The sequence below is a fragment of the Vespula pensylvanica genome, chromosome 12, assembly GCF_014466175.1.
Source record: "Vespula pensylvanica isolate Volc-1 chromosome 12, ASM1446617v1, whole genome shotgun sequence".
NCBI classification, from domain to species: Eukaryota; Metazoa; Arthropoda; class Insecta; order Hymenoptera; family Vespidae; genus Vespula; species Vespula pensylvanica.
The window spans coordinates 2,832,512-2,854,033 of NC_057696.1; the positions used below are offsets into that span (position 1 = coordinate 2,832,512).

General features: G+C 32.2%; 2 protein-coding genes across 5 annotated transcripts; one reads left to right on the forward strand and one right to left on the reverse strand.

Moving 5' to 3' along the window:
* The first annotated feature begins 340 nt into the window (after positions 1–340).
* LOC122633389 lies at positions 341–1,540 on the forward strand. Its single transcript, XM_043821210.1, has 3 exons — positions 341–516; positions 588–816; positions 978–1,540. Exons 1-3 carry the CDS (start codon positions 377–379, stop codon positions 1,062–1,064), a joined length of 456 nt encoding a protein of 151 aa, XP_043677145.1. The 5' UTR covers positions 341–376; the 3' UTR covers positions 1,065–1,540.
* Positions 1,173–21,495, reverse strand: LOC122633376 (protein purity of essence). Of its 4 annotated transcripts, none has more exons than XM_043821186.1 (35): positions 21,357–21,495; positions 21,098–21,195; positions 20,130–20,590; positions 19,506–20,048; positions 19,270–19,433; positions 18,940–19,171; positions 18,732–18,849; positions 18,234–18,388; positions 17,958–18,126; positions 17,651–17,877; positions 17,443–17,566; positions 17,132–17,358; positions 16,580–16,789; positions 11,989–16,497; positions 11,747–11,904; positions 11,468–11,617; positions 11,354–11,386; positions 11,044–11,245; positions 10,755–10,944; positions 10,283–10,666; positions 9,755–10,161; positions 9,554–9,667; positions 9,228–9,437; positions 8,967–9,140; positions 8,715–8,889; positions 8,480–8,630; positions 8,176–8,404; positions 7,945–8,094; positions 7,541–7,843; positions 7,226–7,446; positions 2,927–7,130; positions 2,386–2,840; positions 1,917–2,241; positions 1,656–1,815; positions 1,173–1,539 (listed from the first exon to the last, which is right to left on the reverse strand). In XM_043821186.1, exons 1-35 carry the CDS (start codon positions 21,476–21,478, stop codon positions 1,475–1,477), a joined length of 15,819 nt encoding a protein of 5,272 aa, XP_043677121.1. In that variant the 5' UTR covers positions 21,479–21,495; the 3' UTR covers positions 1,173–1,474. The 4 variants fall into 4 exon arrangements, with proteins under 4 accessions (XP_043677121.1, XP_043677120.1, XP_043677122.1 ...); XM_043821185.1 differs by having other exon boundaries at positions 18,234–18,409; XM_043821187.1 differs by lacking the exon at positions 11,354–11,386 and having other exon boundaries at positions 18,234–18,409.
* Positions 21,496–21,522: the final 27 nt, after the last annotated feature.

The following is a 21,522-nucleotide window of genomic DNA, read 5'->3' on the forward strand; positions in this document are numbered from 1 at the left end:
TTAATACTTAAGCAATTATCCAAATAATCCTTCTTTCTGACGCCATATTTCTATTTGAACGCGCCAATTTTTTTAAATACAAATCTTTTTTTTCGAAGCTACAGTAAATGTATTTTTTATTTATTATGTTTATGATAATCATGTTTGTTTCGTATCGTTATTACTATGTTTTTTAATGACATATTTTTGTTTATAATTTCTCTATGTATAAATATGATACATATTCTAAATTCAATGTAATATTTTACATATTCTAAATTCAATGTAATATTTTATATCTTTTATTTCAAACTAAATTCTTTGTTAAAATATATATTTAACAAATAACTATATAAATATATATATATATATTATTAAATATCAATATTTTTTTAAAATGTCTTGTATAAAATATTCATATGGCAATAACGGTGGAGTTGCAGAAGCAATTGGAAATTGGGGGTTTTCTAATAGAACTTGTAGTAGTGGTCAAGAACTTCAACGTTTAAAATGTTTATTTGCAAAGATGGATTGTTTGTAAGAAAAATCTACTTGTAATATTTTTTTTCTTTTTAAGAGAATTGATATTAATTTCTAATCTATTCGAGGCGTACTACGAGACCTATGTCGTATGTTCAATATAATCGTAAAAATGATCCTGAAGCATGGCATGTTAAACCAAGTCCAGATGAATGTAAACCCCCGTGGACATTTCCCGAAAACAGACCTTTGATAACTTACGATTCAACGGCAAATATTATATTAACGTCCAGTTTTCACGATGTTGCATCTGATTTAATTTACAAGATACCTGGTAGAACGTATTTGTTGCAAGGTGTAAGTATAATGTTAAAAAATTATTTTTATACATACATTTTGTGTAAATATATATATATATATATATATATATATGCGTGATTCATTAATTTTATTAAAAGTAAATAAGGAAACTTCATATATAAGAAAAATATACTTATCTTTGTTAATTTATTTTGTAGACATATAAGTGGTATCGAAGAGGTCCAGATTGTTGTCCACAACCAAGTTGTTTAGCACCTCAATGTAAACAATTATGTTACGTTTAAAAAATTGTAGATTTTACTTACAAATAGTACTTGTTTCATATTTTGCAGTTGTAAAAAATAAATTTTTTGCTGTCATAGAATTTCTAGGATATAGAAAAGTAATTGAAATTATCACTTGCAAAGATTTTATTACACCGCATTTCATTAAAGCAGAGCCTGTTACAGCGCGTCTATATATATATGTATATGTAAACACACCTATATATACACGCACATATATATACACACATAAGCATATATAACACTAAGGTACAGCATATAGCATTAGATAGGACTAACAGTATTTTTTAATTTGTATGGAAATTTCCCAAAAGAATCTTAATATAGGATATTACACAGGAATTTCTGGTATACGTGAAAAATCTACAAATATTTGCGTTAGTTAAAAAAAAGAAACTGATTGACCCTTTTCAAGCGAAACGTCGGAGTAGTTCAGTTATGTGAGTCAAGGGATCTGATATTTCGCCAAGTAATCCTGCAATTGTGATTATACGTTATATATTAATAAGTATATAAGATAGAATAATATTTTAAAATTAAAAAATAAATTAATTAATAAATAAATAATAAATCCACTTTTTTTTAATTTACCAAGAACGTCAAAAAATTCTTCAAATGATGCACAAGGCAACAATTCATCGCGATATGTTGCAAGGACTCGTTCCGAGGCTTTTAACATGGCTTCGTCGTTATGCCTAATATATTCAGCTAAGATCGAAGGCCACTTTTCATCGTATGGCACATTTATTTTCTATAATAATCAAAAAAAAAAAAAAAAAATTAACTTTCAATGTATTTTTCAATCATATTCTATGAAAAAAAATATATATATATATATAGAATGATATTTACCCCAAAGAAATTAGTGTAGATACAATCGATAAGACCTAAAAATATCAGAGTACTTTTATAAACGTTATATTCTTTCACTGTTGTGTCGAAAATATTTTTTGTTGCGACCGATGGGGATTCGTAACGTTGATGTGCGAGTACGATAAATCTGTTGAAAAATGCAACTTTATATTTTTTCCAGCGGCTAGGTGTCAACAAAAGAATTGAAAGCGTGCATTGATATAATGGCCCATCTGCTTCATAGCAATTTTCAAGCCATGCTGCACTAGCTGGAGATTCCAAATAAGTAACAAGAGCTTTATCTTCTCTACTAGCCGTACGTGTCCTGTTAATATAAAAAAAAAAAAAAAAAAAATTAATAACGATAGGAATGTTTTAAAGAATTATTATAACGAAATATAAGTCAAATATACAAGTTAACTCTAGTTGAAAATTATTATAATATATAACAATAGTAATATTTACGTACGTAATAATTACATATAATGCCATGTGTATTAAATATGGAACCATATGCATATTGGATTGAGGACCACCACCTCCAGTATCCTCATGAAAACTTTTCTCTTGTGCAAAACGTAATAATAATAACTTTAAATCATGAATTGTGGATGGATAAGATATGTCACGATGACTCGTACACTCTTGCAAATACGTATTATGTCTTGCTAAACAACTGGCGAATGCTGATTCTGGCACTTGTGGACCCCACAGTGGAAGAAGTCCATTACATTTGGTATTAGCATTTTGTAAAGCTGCACTCTCCCATTCATCTCTGGCACGTGCCAAACGTACAGCTGACATATGACAGTCTACATGAACCACGTTAAAATGAGTTACTGTTGTATACCCAACAGTCTTTCTCTGTTTCGTTTCGAATTCTTCAACGTTACATCGTTTTGTAAACGTATAAATACCTAATACCTGCAATTAAAAGAAAGGAACATCGTTAAATTGATTAGTTTATTCGTATATAATAATTGTAATTAATATATCGATTATATAATTACCATATTGGGCTTAAATTTATAACCCTCGCGACAAATAACGCATACCAATCCACTTTCATCTCCCAAATCTTCCATTTGTTGAAGAATTGTTCCACTAGCTGTTACTTGACCCTTATCATTGGTTTGCATACCAAGTGCTCCTAATTGTCTTTCTCGCATTGCCATGGCTAAACGTTTCTTTTCGCTGCGTGTATGTTGCCGAGCTTCCTCGATCAGTTGAGCAACACGTTTATTAGTACAAAGTGCTTCAAGTAAGTTCTCTGCCAATGAACCAACGTGTTCATCAGAAGATACTTGTTCCAATCTATGGATTATACTAATTGTAACTTGCGAGGCTGCCAATTGGGTTGGTTCATGATCCGTTGCTAGACCAGTAAGAAATCGTAAAATATATTTAAGCGCTGGTTTGGAAATAAAATCTTTCAATTCGTCGCTGTCCGTACGAAGCAAAGTAGGTTTAACACATGGTGCTTGTACAGTTATATATTCAAAAGCATCCTTTACTATATTCATATTAATAATATAATCTTTTAATGTATTTCCTATAGCATTACGTTCAATACCCTGTGTGAGGATGCAAAATAATTCGAGCTTCTGTTCATCCTCTGGTGTATGTTCAAAATCAAATTTGTAAAAATTGAGAACTGGTTTAAAGTAATCGCATAATAAAGCCATCTTATCTTGATCGCCGTACGTGAGAGCCGCGAGGACCCTAGCAAGATGCGCTAGCACGTTACTACTTTGTCTGACTGCTGCGGATTGCGTACAAGAAAGAAGTGCTTTAATATGTTCTGGACCGCCAAGTGTACGTGAAAAAGCTTCGAATGTGCTAAGAGGTTGAGAAGCTGCATTTGCCAATATCGTTTCCATAATATCCAAGAGTTGTTCCGTCACTTTAGATTGTGAATTATCAGATTCAGTTGCAAGACAACGTTGCAGAACGTCTAACAGAACTGTAACTGCTCCTAATTCTGGCTTACTCAAAACATCTTGATTCTTCTTTACTTTTACACATAATCTAAATAATTTCAAAAGCACTTGAAGAAGTGGCCCAGCTCTAGTAACGTCTTGTATGGCTGCCAGTCTGTTTAACATAATGTGCAAACCTCCACAATCAGCTAATACATTAGCCATTTTATATACTTCTTCATTGTTTACTTCTTGTTCACTATTGGCATTTAAAGTTTCCACAAATTCTTCAGTCGCATCTCCAAGAAGTCCTCGCATTCTATATACTACGCGCATCGGATCAGATTCACCTCCTTCTGCAAGCCATACTTTTTTATATACTTCTTTGACTTGAAGGTCTAGACTAATAATCTTATTATTAACAAGAAGTTCCATTCCATTATCATCTTCCAATAAAGCTACTAATTCACAATCCTGGCAGATCTTGTTTTTAACATCTCTCATTAATGGACCTAAACCAGGTTCTAAGCTACTATATGGATTACCCAACATTCTTCCTTGTAAAAAGTCTTCCTGCTGAGGATCTTTCTCGAGTATCAGGAAAAACTCTCCAACATCGTTATCTTCTGGATAAATAATGGAACAAAGTCTTTCGAAAATAAATACAGGCGTGCGTACATCTTGAGGACTATATTTCTGCACAGTTTCAACGCACACAGCCATAAACGCCTTAGTTTCTTCCTCAGTTCCAGTAGTCATTTCTTCTAAAAGTTCTAATAGTTTTTCTTGTGTCTCGTCAATAAGTCTGGTTCTTTGAACGACAAGTCTTCTCAGTGATAAATAACCATTCAAAACTGCACCTACAAGTCTTCCTTTATATTGTTGTTTTATATTTTCTTGTTCTAAGAAAGTCGCAAGTAATTCAGTTAACATTTTTAATGAGTATCCTTGAGCTAAATCGCTAGTCAAGGTCATTTCTTCTAATCTATGTAATTCTTCTATTTCTCTTGTTAATAAAGCAGCCAGTAAAGTCATTACACCGCGAACAGCTAAGAATTGTTTCCAAGGTGGTTGTCTGATGAGACTCTCGTATAGTGCAAGAAATTCTGTACTACTTTCTCCAGCTGTGCGCATTTCTTCAAGATAACATGTCAGTAATACAAGAATTTCTTTCTTTCTTTCTGTACCTTGACAAAGACTTTCCACCATGTTACAAGCAACTTGTCGTGCCAAACGTGAACTAGGATTGAAAAGAACTTCTTTTAACCATGCACCATCTGCTAATTTAAGTTGTTGCATTCCATGATGTCTCATGCATCGATATTGCCATCTGCGTCCATATTTTTCCATAAGATACAATATACGAGTTTCACCTTTTTTCAAGGGTTTACTTGGTGTTGATTCTGTTTTCTTGGCAGGCATTCGTTGAAGCCATTCGGTATAAGAATGTTTAGCATCGCCATTGAGCCATTTTTCTACATCAATACTCACACCTTCTGGTGGCTGTACAGTTGCAACCGATTCGATAGTTTTATCCTTATTTTTCTTTGAAACTGGTTGCTCAGGTTTGATAAGACTTTGTAAAATTTTCAAACACGGCAATATAATACTATCCATGACAACAGGACTCTTCGATTCTTTGCATGCCATTAGAAATAGTTGCATAATACAACGCAGTTTTTGTTCCCAACATGAATCCTGTTTTTGCACGAGAGCAGCAAGTAATGCCATTTCGTGTCGGACAGCGATAGAAAGATCAGACGTTGCGACTCTTCCTCGTAACGTTAAAGTAATCCGTCCAGTTAAAAGAGAACATAGTTCTTTCGTAGATTGTGCATTATCTCTCGTAACAAGACAGAGCAATTGTCTAACTTCTTCTTGCATCTGTACTGTTCCTTTGCGTAAATTATGTTCTACAAGTTCCTGAATCAATCCTTGCCTACACAAAACATCTCTTGCAATAGTATTAGTAGCTAGAGCGCGTAGCAGTGTTAAACAATGTTCGGTTGCAGCCGAGGCACAACCATAACATCGTCCAGGTGGTGGAACAAACGTTTCACTTTTTACCGTAGTCTCATTTCTTGCGTAGGCAGTCGTTTGATTTTGACCACGTTGATTTCTGTCATAGGCAACTAATTCTCGACGACAAGCTAATACCTTTTGTATGATCTTGCTCAATTCTTCAAAGGAAGTTTTACATTCTCCGCAATATCTTTGAGCCAATAATTGAATCGCACGATTTACTTGTGTATTGCCTGATATTTGAACTCCTTCCTCTAATCCTCGATCCAATCGATGTTCTGATATTTTAACGAGTAACATTTCTAAAGTAGGCTTGTGAGATATCAGAGTTTTATAAACCCTATCAGCTTTTTCCAGTAAAGTATTAATGCTCACTGCTGCTTTCTTTCTGTCATCGTCATTTTCTATAGGATCGACAGCGCAGCAAGGACGAGCAGTTAACGTATAATCAAATTTGGCATATTTACAAAAACCGCAGGAATGACATAAGAATGGATCTTTCTCGTCATAATTAATAGCTCGACATTTGTGACATTGAAATACGTTTTCTCCACAATTTGCACAAACACCTGGATTTGCCGGTACACTAGCAGAACACCGTGGACATTGCAGAGTTTCCGAAGAAGCTTGTATATTTTCGTAAAAGTCGGCATATTCGATCATCAAATTACAAGCCACTATTGGCAATGGGAATTCCATTTTGATTTCTGTTTGTCCTTGAGACAATGAGATTTGTTTAGCCTTATGCCACATTGCAGGCTTATTTTTCAATTCGACCACTGCTTGGACAGATCGATTATTGTAATAAACGTTAATAGTACGCACCATCTTTGTCCTTTTCAAATCGCCAATACGTAAAGTTATTCGACTTATAGTGTGGCTACCAATTAATTTAACAATTTGAGTTGTTGTTGTAAATTTAGAATCGACCTTGATTGATGAAAGTTTAATAGTAGCCATTGGTACTTCTGGATTATTACACACAAGACACGGCTCACTTTCCAAATAATAACCATCCAATTCTACATACTGAGCTAAATTTGCATAGAGATTTGCATTTGGATGTTGGGCAAGTAATTGATTTTGTGCACGTAAAACTGTAACTGCTTGTTCCATATATGAATACATCTTTTTTCCAGTATGAGGTGTTTTTAACGAGAAATATCCTAATAAATCAACAAATTGTGCAGCTTTACGTCCGTAAGCTGGAAGCAAAGGCCATAAACGCCATAGAATATCTAATAAACGTTCTTGATCAGCTGGACCACAATTCCTGAAAATAAAGTTAATTCATAAACATGATCTCGAATACTATTGCTACTATCATTATTTTTTATTAAAAATAACACATTAATATTATTGTCATACTTGTATATAGCCAGTATAAGTGAATGTGCCTGCCAACGAACGTTCGTATTATTAGTTTCCAATAAAAATGTTTGTATAAACTTTGTCAGTAATGCGGGTGACACTTGTTTCTGAATTTGTTCTACCAAAGTAAGACATTGTGCTTCTTCAAACTTCGCTTCTGTATCAGAATCTTCAGATTTTTCTCGATCACGGCGTTCTTTGGTTGATGATTTAGTATCCTATATTAATAAATTAAGAATATTAAAAGAATATTTTTGGATACCTATCGTCATCGTTATTATTATTTTCAATATCTATTATTTTTAATTTTACCTTTGCTTTATTATCTTTTGTTTCTTTCGATTTATTGTTTGAACATATAGCACACTGCAATAACTGAAGTACCGTAGAACTTACACCTTCGTCCAAAAGAGTAGAGACAGAGAAAAGATATGCCAAAACGGTATTTTGATTCAAACAAAATCTTTGCCAATTACCAGTACGACTACTTGCTATTTCAACGCAATATTTTAAATGTTCGATTAATTCTACTAATGAATCATAAGAGAGATTGATGGAATGAGGATGTAATTGTTGTGGATCATATCCTCCAGTAGTACAACATTGCTGTACTGCCTGTAAAGTAGTAAAAAACAAAATTAATTTTATCTTATTTACGATCTATTTTCTAACTTTGAAAAGTGAATAACATTCTTCAATAAAACATTTATAATTACCTGTATATGAGAAATAAGAGCATGTAAGTCACGCAACTGTCTGTATTTTTCTTTGTTGCCGCATATAAATAATAGCAATTTTCGTACTTGTCTTCTTACAAATGGTGTTTGATAGAGCATCATATACTCGCACAAATATAAATACCAGGGCTGTGTACATTACATCAGTTTTGTTTAATTAAGATATTTTATTTAACTACTAACTTATATCGTTATAACGAATATAATTACCTGATCAAATGCTGGTTGAATTGTGTTACTTTCAGAATATTTATGTACTTGATATGGTAAACGCAAAACCATTTCTGTCAATAGTTGAGGGTATGGTTCAAATACATCTCCAGCGTGTCCTTTTACATACTGTCGCAAAAAGAATGGCGACATATCAGGCGGTGAACTTGTTAAATGTTCTTTAAGTAATAAGCCACCGATCATATTCCCGGTTTCCTCGCTAGATGTTCTAGATATAAATGTTATAAATTATATATATGAACATAATAAATGTGTATATTATTTGCTACAAAGAAAGACGTACGTTTTCCAATATTCTAATAATGCTTTCAATAACGTCAGACAATAATCTATAACACCTGCTTTGCTGAGTATTGTAGCGACCGTTTGTGAAACGAAATTTGGATTTTCTGATGGGGATTTAGTATTATATTTTGAACGAGACATTAAAACACCTGTAAATGAAAAAATAAAATTATTAAAAAAATAGTTTGTTTGTAATATACAAAAAAAAGCAATCATTATGTACGTATACTAACTGAGTAATCGCATGATAACCAAATGGACTTCTTTTTTATTAGTACGTTGACAAATATTGTTTGTATCAGGCTTATCCATTTCTAATTCTTTCACCAACATATGAATTAAGCGTTCTACACACGCTCTGTCCCTCTCATCTTGACCATCCAAATCAGATGTTAACATTAAAATAACCTACATAGATACGATTATAAAGTTTAGTAAGAAAAATATTTTTAAGACAATAATACTAAAGATAAAAAATTACGTACTTGCATATATGGTATTACGAGTACGCCAGGAACATTTGTTAAATCAGGTATAAATTGTGTAAGCTTATCCAATAGTAGAAGTTGTATAGAATGGAGTTTTGTTGCTCCTTCCACACTTGTATCACATTCTTGCTCATTACCCTGTTCTTGTTCAGTACTTTCTTGTTCTGTTGTCTATTAACAATTTCATGAATGTTCAGTAAATTTGTTTGCATTTTGTTCTACTAAAAAAATATTTATATTCATAATAGAATAACTTACAACGATAGAAGTAGTAGCGCCTACAGAAGTAGTTTCAGTACGCGTTGCTTGATTGGCACTAACTCCAACTGGAGCTACATCAGCAGCTGCATTGTCCCCATATGCGGAACTTCTTCCTGAAACATTATGCTCTCCTGCCATGCTATCAACAGCACTTCCTCCACTTTCGCTTCCACTGCTTTCACTACCTTTGCTACCACGACTGCCGCCCTATCACAAAAAAGATATTTAAAGAAAATTCTTAAACGATAGTACAATGTTATATTAATTCTAAATATTCTTTTCCGCTATTCATCATATAACAATTATTAAAAACGAATAATTACTTGTTCAGCTGGTGATGTTCTCAAAGTACTACCATCAGTAGCAGCTGTTGATCCTTCATCATCTGAACCACCTGCAGATGCAGTTGTATCAGAATAATGACCTCCTTCGTGACCCTGAAAAAAAATGAATACAATAAATAATTTCGCTGTTATATATGATTATACACCAATGTTGTCGCACATTTATTCGTTATAAATTACCTGGGCTGTATTTAGAGTTTGTACCATTCCCTGAGCAGCCAAAGCTTGTATGTTTTGAAGGATAGATCCACCTAAATTTCGCAAAGTTTCAAAACCTTGCCTTAAAGTTTCTATATCGGCAGAATCTTCATGATCTTCTAAACTTAATGCAATTGCGATCTGAACTACTGTTTCATCTGCATCAGGAGGAATACCAAGCAATTGTTGTAAACTACCAGGTCCAAGGAACGCTTCGAGAGGATTAGCTCTTCCATCAGCAGGTCCTTGATTAGCAATTGCTCCAAGAAGAGCTACTACTTGATCTACAGTTTCAACGTGATATTGTTGTTCAGGTTCTCGTGTTGCAGTACTTTGTGATGGTCGCGAAGTTGCTGGTGCAGGTTGCTCTTCCGTTTCTACAGTTGTACCTGTATTATATACATATAATTATTATCGCTTATAATTAACAATCAAGTAAATTTAATTGTAATATTCTTATTATTATATCCTTGTTTGTAAATATAATTTATTCTTCACTGTATTTTATACCTGGAGTGTTACAATTAGGTGGACTCGGTATATATACCCGTCTCCTTTTATATCTCGGTCTTAGTACTCTTATTATAGCATGCTTAGCACTGAAACTGATTGTTGTATCCGAAGATAATAGTAATTGTAAATATAATTTTGCAGCCAAAGGCGTATTGCCATCCACATCGCATGTAGTAAATGCATGTATAATTTCGACAAGTGCATGAACTGTTGCTTCAGTATGTGTTAATCCTGGAACTACAACTGGTGCAAGAGCCATGTTCTTTGGATATGCTGCATGTAACAGCCATAAAACTTCTGTAAGTTGTATGACTAAGTGTTGATTGCCGTCTGTACTTGTAAGATTTTTCATGTTCAAACGATCGGCTTCAAAGATGGGTACTGAAATTAAAAATGAAAACATATCACTAATATTTTCTTAATTAAATCATCAAATTGTCTTGTATTATTAAATTATTAGTTCAATTACTTTTACTTTCATCCATGGGTTTATTAGTATATTGTTCTGCAAATTTGGCAAGATTGTTTGCTCTGCATATAGCAATTCCTCTTACAATAAGTACGAGTCTGTAGAAATTTTCTGCATCTATATCACGTGAATCCTCAATTTCTCTCATTGTTTTTAATGTCTCAAGTACATGTACAAGTAAAACCTGATCCTATAAACAAAAATTATTAATAAATATAATTTGTTTCTGTATCTCTTTCTCTTTTTCTTTAGCTTTTTATTAATTAAATATATTTCTAGAAAATCTTACTTTATGGAAGTGATACATTTGTTTAGAACTATATAGTGCAGCGAGTAGTGCTGTTGTATTCACTTGCACTAATGGAGGTGTTGGTAATACTAGAAGTCGTGATGCCATGTCAACTGCCGCTGTTCTTAATGGTAACTTATTATCGTCGTTCGAAGATAAGTTGAAAGACAACTCCAAAACTTCCAGGATGCTTGAAACCATCCTGTAAAATAATATAGAATCACGTATATATTACACAGTAATTAATTTTTATTTTATATATATTAACACTACTATATTTTATATATTTATATATATTCATATTTCTTACCTTTCTACATTGACAGAATTGTCCTTTGTCAATCTGTGGCATCGTAATAATAAAACGATATCTTTATATAAACTGATTCAATTTAAACTAATATATTTATAAATAAGAACTTACCTGTCAATAGAAGATAAAGGTGCTGGAGAAACGATAGTATTGTCTGTCTCATTGCTAATAGCAGGTATGTGAGCTGATGTAGACTGACCACCAGGTAGAATTTCCTCTGTTTCTTCTGGCCAACCAAACGCATCTTTAGTTTTTCCATATCTAGTAAAAATAATAAAGTTTTACTAAAATTTATATTTCTATATATTTAAATTAAATATAAAAATAAGAGCAATTGTAAAATAAAAACGATTTAAAATAATATTAATAATAATAATAATAATAACAAACATTTTTATGGAGTCAACCATTATGACACCTTCAGGATCTTGAGAAGGACCAAAAGTGATAGTCAATTTTTTGTCAGCCAACAAACTTTCTTCCCTTGTTAAAGGAATATCAAACCACCGACTTCTAGTCAATGTAGTACGTATAGTCCTACCAAATACCTACAACAACAGATAAATAATTAATACGTTTAGAATATATTTTGACTTTTGTATCAATCGACAATCGATAATTTATTAACTTACTACAACATATAAAGGTGCCCTCTGAATATCTTGACTTCCAAGTAATACTCTTATTCCAGTCATGACTAGAATCGCGTCGTTATTAGTAACTTCTACATTAAAACCCATAGCTTTTGTGGAAACAACGTACATTCCAGTTGTATTTAAACGATGCTTAATTTGCGCTACATTATAAATCTGCAAAAGATCGTTGCCACCATATTCAACATCATTCATGACTTGGCAGTGTTCGAAAAAGTCGATAGGAAATGTAACGGAACCAGTTGGTTTGGTTGTTTTATTTGTTTTCTTTTTTCTTGTTGGCTTAATTCCTGTTATTGTACAATTTGGTTGTATAGCAGATGACATCCAAAATCCTGTTTGTTCCATTCCAGCCATATAAATTCTTAAACTTCCATCTTCACACAACAATATCAATGTTGTACGATGTTCTGCATTTGAACTTGGATGTCTGATGGCAACCATATCCATAATTTTTGCTTTTGCTGGTAAAACTTTAATCTCTTGGATCATAATAACGTCTGGTTTGATCATTAATATCACTGGATTATTACTTGTCTGTAGAACAGAGCAAACTAATCCAGGATGATTGACAACTTCACTCCACTGACAGAGAGGCTGTGGTTGGTTATTATTAGATTTATTTCCGTTTGTTTTATTACTGCTAAGATTTATTTGAAACACGACTGTAATGTCAGAATCAGTATTTTTTAAAGGTGCAATAAAACTTTTGCCACATGCATAACTGAAGAATAGTAACTGTAATGCATGTGAATAATAAACTGATACTCCACCACCGCCAACTTGTCCATTATCTTTTATCTCGGGATGATAAACATCCAATGTATTAGTGACATAAAATGGACCATCTTTAGCTAAACTTTCTCCATCCATTGCTTGACTATAAATATATCCAACAGAAGACATTAGTAACAAATGAAATACACCGTTTTCAGTGTGTATAAATGTACAGTCTCTTATTTTGCCTGTTGGTACTAGAAAATAATATTGAGGACTCAATGTATCCTTTGCAAGATCATAAATTTTTACAAAATCTGCTGTAACTAATGCCAATTGAGTTTGACAACCAGGAAGCCATAAAGCTTTTATAATAAAATTTCCAGTTTCAAGTTGAGGATGCAAAACTAAATGGTCAGATACTGTTCCAGAACTGTTGAAAGTAAGTACATGACAATCCTTGAAACCACAGACTGCTAAGAAATCTTCATTCCATTGATTTCCTGTTATTGAAAGCACAGTGAAAGGAATTGGTGCAGATGCTAATCTGGTCAATGTGAGTTTTCGCTTAGAGGAATCGGCTTGTTTCAATAAAGCACTAAGTTGTAACACTGTTATTTTTCCTTTTTCATGTGAAACTGCTAAATGTTGCCTTTTACCATGTGGGGATGATAAACAACACATAGCAACACGTCGTATCATATGCGCTGATAAAAGTTGTCTAATGGTCTGTCCTTGATCACCTGAATAATTCATTCTTACATTTTCAAAAGCACCTTCCTGAGATCCTAATGTTGGTAACATAAGTTGATTTGTATGTTCAAATTTCTTTTCTAAAGTATGTAACTGCCTAAGAGCTTTCTGTGCTCGTGCATGACAGCCGACTGGAGAATTCTGTTGACAACAAGCATCTACTGCAGGTATCAATGCATAAATTAAATCCATTAATGATGAAACTAATCCACTCTTCCATAGATGTGACTGTACCCATTCTTTGGAACTTTCAAGTTGTTTTGCTAAACGATCTTGCTTTTGTTTATCGCGTCCAGTTCTCTCATGTTTATCATAGAAATGTACAGGACTTGAAGTCTTTTGTCGTAAACTACTAGTGAGAAGTGCATTGTTCTCTACAGGTGCACCAATATTATTATATGACACATTATTACTTGCTTGATGTTCTGATGTTTGAGGACTACGTTTTATTAGTGCTTGACAAGATCCATCATCTTTGGCACCACAGTCACAGAAAAAATTTCCATACTTTGCATATGTAACATCATGTCCTCTATGGCAAACCCGTGCACAAACCGTACAAACACCAACACCATCCACCATATTACAGGTGTGGCAGTGATACCAATGTTGATTCATAAACTCCTTCTGAGTGATGGTAAAAGTACATAATTTATTGCAAAGACTATCCTCATCAGAATCCTCTACTGCACTGTCATCTTCTTCATGTGGAATTTCATCCAACCAATCACTATCATTAATATCATTGATTGGTGTTATACCTTCCCAAGGTGGACTAGTAGCTCGATCCAATGCTTGTATTTGTGGACAAACTGCATTTGCCACATCAGCTATATAGTTTAACATGCAACATCCACCTTCAATATATGGTGATGACTTGTCTAGAGTTTGTGGATCTTTGTTCATTAATTGTTCCTTGCAAAGTTCAACCCATTCTGTTGTTGCTTTAAATAACATTATATGACCTTTATCGGATCCAACATCAGCCAATGTTGACATAATATGCATTAATTCTGAGAAACCATTGCTTTCAATTGCAGGGGATAAAATATGATAACCCAATGGTATAAGTGCCTGTAGAATAGTCACTGCAACATCTTCATTTGTAGTACTTCTTTCTTTTACAATATAATTTGTAAGTGCACATAAAAATCGACTATTTTCGTGTACTGAATGCTGATCATCATTTGTGTTTGTGACTTGATTACTACCAACAGAGCCATCGGATAATAAAATCGCCCATTGAACTTGTTCACTGTTAGATGCGTTGTTCACATCTTCCACTTTCTGCCCATCTTCTGCACTACCAGATGCAGCTACCAATGAATTAGCAGTAACTACTGTAGGCGTTTGAATGTTTGTAGAAGATGCACTTGGTGATGTGTTGGACACTCCAAGAATAACATGTCGTAACCACATCTGAAGTTTTGCATTAGGGATGTTAGTAATGTTTAAAACAGATTTACAAAGCCGTTCCACAGCTTCGTCATGTCCCTTTTCAGCCACTTTAAAAAGTGCATTGAAAAAGTGTAAAACGTGAGTACTAAACTGTTGAGTAAGTCGTGGTGATATTATTGATAATAAAACAGCCACAAGAGTATGATTTGCATTTGGCGCAAAAAATAAATCTAAGGCTTTGTGCCCAACTTGTTTATCCAATAAATCTTCCCAATATTTAATGCAACGTTTCAAAATTTTTTCGTCGACTGATATGCCAATAGATTCGTCCGTATTATTTGTATATTCAATAATTAAATTATATGTATGGTTCAATACGAATAAATGTTCTCGTAATTGTCGTGTTTCGCTATCGTTATCGCCTATTAATTTTGTTAATATTTTTCCTGACATTTCTTGAAGATACTCCATGCGTGCATCCATTGATAAAGAAATTAATATATCTACAGCTTGAGTGTGTACATCAGACTGTTCTGGCACTGTTGTAGGAGTTACATATTCTATCATAAATGTGATAAGAGAATGGAGCAGATTCTTTAAAGATGGATTAATAGAAAATGTTGGATATTCAGAAAGTGAATTGATATGGTGATTCACTGTTGTTAAAATGTAACTTTCAGCAGGTATTATATCATTGGCATATGTATTCCATGGTACATGTGCAACATTGATAGATTTCCATTTATCTAATATGGATCTGACATTATTGGGCAAGTACGTTACTAACGATGCTTCTACTGCCCAGTTTGCACCTGCTATAAAAATAATATTGTCAATTATCAAATAATCTTGCAAATTGTACTTGCTCTGTACGTCTGAAGAATCGAGCATTTGATATAATATGCTTGATTGACAGGATCGTAAAATAGCTTCTGTTAATGATAGAAAATGTGGTAAAATATCAACTATTATCTTATTCAAATTTGATGAGTTAAAATCTGAAATTTGCGAGCACTTAGAAGCTTCGATATTATCAGTAGGACTCTTAGATATACTTTCATCCATAAGAACTTGTAACTTCCCAATAATTGCAGCTAGTATACATAAAGAGCTCAGCTTTGGTAATGACTCTTTTGGCATTATCTTTGATTCGGTACTTATATCTGGTTTTAAAGACGTAATGCAGTTTTTGGCAAGTGTAATGTCATATTTCAGTGAATTTACAGTTGACGATACTGTTTTTAATAAATTTTCAGCATATTGTGTATATATTCCTTGCTTAACCAAGCAGTCTTTCATCCATCCAGTAAAAGTTTTATAAGCAGTTCTAGGTCCCCAGATCAAAGAATGAAGTAACATTGGACCAGCTGGTATCTCTTCTCCTAAAGCAAGTTTGTCCATATATGGTGTAGAAGGAGGCAACATTAATAATAATCGCCAACATATAGAAAAACAATATTGAATAGCACATAGCCCAGTAAACGTCATTTTATCTTTACTATCAGATGTTGTTTTTCTGGGCATATCTGTTTGCATCAAAACATTGAGGATATCTATCAATGCATCAACTAATAGAGGATATTTCATTTTATCTGGTGTACCCAAAATAAAATTACAAGCCTGTAAGTTTAAAGAAAACAAAAAATATCAGTAGCTACTTCAATAAATACTGTAAAATGAAATTTCAAAAATGATAACCAACCAATCCATCTAATTTGGGTGTATCTTGATTATTAAAGTCAGCAGTGGACAAATTATAAAAACGAGGCTTCATAGAGAATTCGTCTTGTGAACAAAATTTACGATAATTGTCTTCAATTTCCGCCCATGGTGTAAATATTCTGGATGCTTGTTTATTACCATCTTTTACATCCGACACTAAACTCGTTGCAGAAAACAGATTCCATTGTACCTGAACAATATAACATTATAATTTTATGAATACTTTATACATTTACAAAATTAATTATAATACATGTTATAAAAATTTCTATGTACGAGATGTTTACTACCAGTCAGATGTCATTATCAGTCTGCTGGCCCTGGTATCTCTTTCTTATTTTATTAAAGATTGGGATTATTTTTGCATCTGGTTAGTTTCATATACCGATATATGATATCTTATTAGATAAATAAATATTTATATAATAAAATATATATAAGTGATATATAAATTATATATTTTAATAAAATTATAACAAAACTACCAAATGCTTTTAAAAATATAAAACTGGATCATTATTTTAATTCTTACCTGTTCAAGTAATGTAGGAGGTGCATCATAAAGATGTTCCATAAGATATTCCAACAAAAGTAATAAACGCGATAAATGTAATAATTGATAATCTTTCATTGGTGTCTTAACAGCTTCACTACAACGAACTGCACCACTGCCAGTTAAAAGTAATACCGATTTTTTTTGCATTAAATTAAGACAATGAAATAAAAACAAAACTAATTGCGCGTGTTCGACGTTTAAATCTAAAAATATTAATTAAATCATTAGTTATGTTCACAATTACCAAGTAATATATTTTCAAATAATAAAATACATTCTATACAAACCTTCATTCTCAGCTTCAAATGTTGTTGGTGGATTACATACATTTTCAACCAAGGTCGTTACTAATCTATGCCATATACTTATACACGCAGCTTCTTTTTCTGCTTGAGGTTTTAATAATAGTACCTATAAATTAATACATTCGTAAGAATTTATGATATATTTATTAATTATTAAGTATTAAATTAATACGATATCAAAGTTAAGAACCTGTGCTAAAACGCTGAGTGTTCTAGGATACACTTGTAAAGGCCAAGTGGAAGTTGTACTGGTTTCAATAGACCAAGGATTTACACTTAGATGTTGAAGTAAAGTATTTTGTAAACTTTCACTTAATGTATTATGTGCAAGTAAATTATGGGTATAACAACTTAAAGCCTGTGAAAACTCAGAATATAATGCACCTAAAGTTGCACCATAAAATACTGAAATAGTTCCTATAAAATATAAAACATATTAAATAATGATATATATTAAAGATATAGATAAAATATTGTTCAATTATATAACTGTTAACCTGTTTCGGTTCTAGCAGTTTCATGGTCCAAATCTCTTATTATAGCTGCTAGTATAACCATTTGTTGCTCTACCAATCCATTAACAACATACTCACGGACGTACGCACTCCTACTACCAATTAAGTGTTGATTCATAAATTGAAAGATTTTGGTTGCCAATGAAATATACTGTAACAATATTAAAATATTGTTAATATATTTAAGTCATATACACATGCTTCGTTATAAAATATGAAAACCAAACTTTTTAATAAGAAAAATTATTAATAACATACACCATGTGGTTCTCGATTATCTGGAACAATGATAATTGCAGTGTGTTCGGCACTTGCTTCATTGTTTGGTTCTTTAGTGGCATTTGCAGGTGGCCCATCAGAAGGAGCCAGAGTTTCCTCAAACCACAGACCCAAAATAGGTTCGCTGTCCTCCTCTACCGACATAACAGTTTGTTCTATATCATGAAGATATACCAGGAAGTTAGTAACAGCAACAAAGTATAGAAACAGGAATACAACTTTGAAACTGAATAAAATGATACAATAGCAACCATTTCATTAATAAGCATATATGAAGCTTAAGATATATTTAAATTCTTAGATAATTATCTCTCTTTTTTATTATATAATTTAAATATGTAGTATAATTAAATATGGTTCACAGAAAAGAAAAACGCTTTATATATATAATAGACAATAAATAAAATTGTAGATATAAAATGTAGGTTATAATGGATTAACATTTAGTACAAATATGTAAATGATTTATACAGTTACCTTCATCTGTTGAGTTCTCTGAACAGCTTAAAAGATCTTCATAATATGTGGTAGAGTCAGATTGACTTAAAGTATCACCTTCTAGAGGATGCTTCTGTATTCTTTTTAATGTACAAGCCTATAAATTGAAATACATTGTAAATTTGTCTAAAATCATTTCTTTAAAATCATTTGTATTTATTATTTTAGGATAACATTGATATATTACCTTTCTGTAACTAATAGTTGCTAAATAAAATAGTAAGTGATTAAGAGGTACAGCTTGTAGGAATGTAACTGCTCTTTGAAGTGCAGTAGCAGTAGATAAGATATCTAATGGTGCTGGCTCAGGAGTAGAAGAATCTGTACTGGCTTCTATAGATACATCTTCAAGGAGAGCACTCATCAAAGTTAGTGCATGCGATGCCAATGCCACTGACAATACTCCAAATCCTTGTTGACTAGAAATTTAGATGTTTATATTTTCACTGTTTCATTAGAAATTATTTTCTTATCCAAATAATAAATAATATCTATAAAAGCAATAAATATCCATTACACTTTCATCAAGTTTACACGACCAGTTCCATCTCTTGCTTTACTTGGTGATTTTCCTTTTTCATCTTTCACTTTATCTGCTGCACTAAAACTGCTTACTGACAATTGAGCTTGCAAACCAGCAACCAATAACCAAACTCCAATCAATAGATGATTTTGAAGAATCTATTAATTAAAATGAAAATTATAATAAATATTATAAAATATGAATGAATATTATAAAGGCAATCAACTCACATGTCCACCAGCACGTGTACTATTTTTTATTATATTTGAAACTAATCCAAATATCTCTAAACTTTTCTCTACAACAGTTATGGCTAATGCATCATATTCTTCCTGAATTCTACCTGCATCCTCTGCATTTTTTGTGCCTTGGTTAGCTTGAGTATTTCCAGAAGTATTTGTACTGCATTTAGGAGACACAGCATTTGTAATTCCAACGATACTTGATGCAGCTGCATTTGTAATTGAGCAGTACAAACAAGACATAGCTAGTGTTGATAATTTTTCTAACTTTACATGTGTCAATGGTTCAAACACAGGTAATGATAATACACTATGCACAATGTTTATGTCATTAACTACTAAATGCAAGCTGTGTCGTATTATATGAGCATCAGTAGCATTTGCAGGTAAACTGAAACTTTTTTTATTTAAATATGTTTGATATTTGCGAGCATATCTTGATACATGAGGAAGATTAGCACACATATCCAATAATATATCACCTGCACCCATACTTTGAAGAGTGCCTATATTATTTGCTATAAACATCATCTGTAATAAAAAACATCAAATGTTTTAATGTCAAATATTTAATATCAAATAATACAAAAATAAAAAATGATAAAAATTAACCTTTGTATCTGTATGAATCTCGTTGTTTGCGGTATCAGTTGAATTTTTATTAGTACCTTCAGCAAAATTTTCAGTAATAAAAGATACAGGTTGTGCAAAATCTTGTAATGGCATTGTTAATTGCTCAAGAATACTGCTGGATAAATCACTATGTGTACGTTTTGTTTCTTTTACACATTGTGCAGAAGTATCTTTTTCTTTTCCAGGTTGCGAAGGTACCTTAATTTGTGAAGGTACTTTCGCATTCTGTATCATTGTGATCAATGCTGTCTCTTCTGTTGAAGAAAGTAAGGTTTGTCCAGTACATAAAGCACGTATCGGAAGAAGTAACTGTTTAGTAGTTACAACAGTTGATGCATTAGTGTCTCCTGGATGAGTCTGTTGTTGTCGTAATATACGGACAAGATACTGAAGTAGGATCTTGCATGCTTGACATACTGTAGGTATTTGACTCTTAACATCTACAAGGATATAAGAATATAAAATTTTATATTCATATATAAAGATATATCATATATAGAAAATAATTCAATATTTTATATATATAAGATATCTAGTAGCTTCTATAAAGCAAGATCAAATAAAACATATGTTTATATAAACTTTTTCGATATTTTTATATATAGTAATAAATATCATTATAGTAATTTCTTAAAGCTATAGGATACTCTGTATATAAATCTATTTTATATTTGATGCTGTATTAAATACAGTGAAAATGAAACAATTATCAATATTCAAACCATAAAATGAAATATGAAAGCATATAAGTTATACAACTTAAATGTAATAAAAAATATAATTGAACAATAAAATCTTCATAAAAAAAAATTAGATTGAAACATTATATGATATTTTCCATTTTTTATGAATTGTATATTTTTAAAAATAACTTTAGTTTCACGTAAACGATTCGTTTATAAACGTTATATAGGATATACTTTCTAAGAAAAAATGGAAACACTTACAGGAATTAGCAAAATTACTAATGTACTCTGCAGAAAGCGCAGCGACAGACGTGTAGAATGTTTCATACTGTTCTTCATATTCGATAAATTTATTCTCACTGTGAAGCACAAAAAAATCATATCAATCAACAAAAAGATACTTGTATTTATCTTTATCACGCTGAACATCCATTTCTGTTCTGTCACCTCGAGTTAACTACTTGTGGAATTATAAGACATTATATCAAGAAAGTATGTTATTTCGATCAACCATACTTACTTTTTTACGATATTCTTTATAAGTTCTATAACGCTATTTTTATTTAAGGAACCAGACGATGCGACTAGTATTGGTTTTATAGCCGAGAACCACTCGTCGTTACCACCACTTTTCGCCGCCATTTTAAAGACTGATTCAATAGCTGTCGTAAGCCGAACGAAATCAG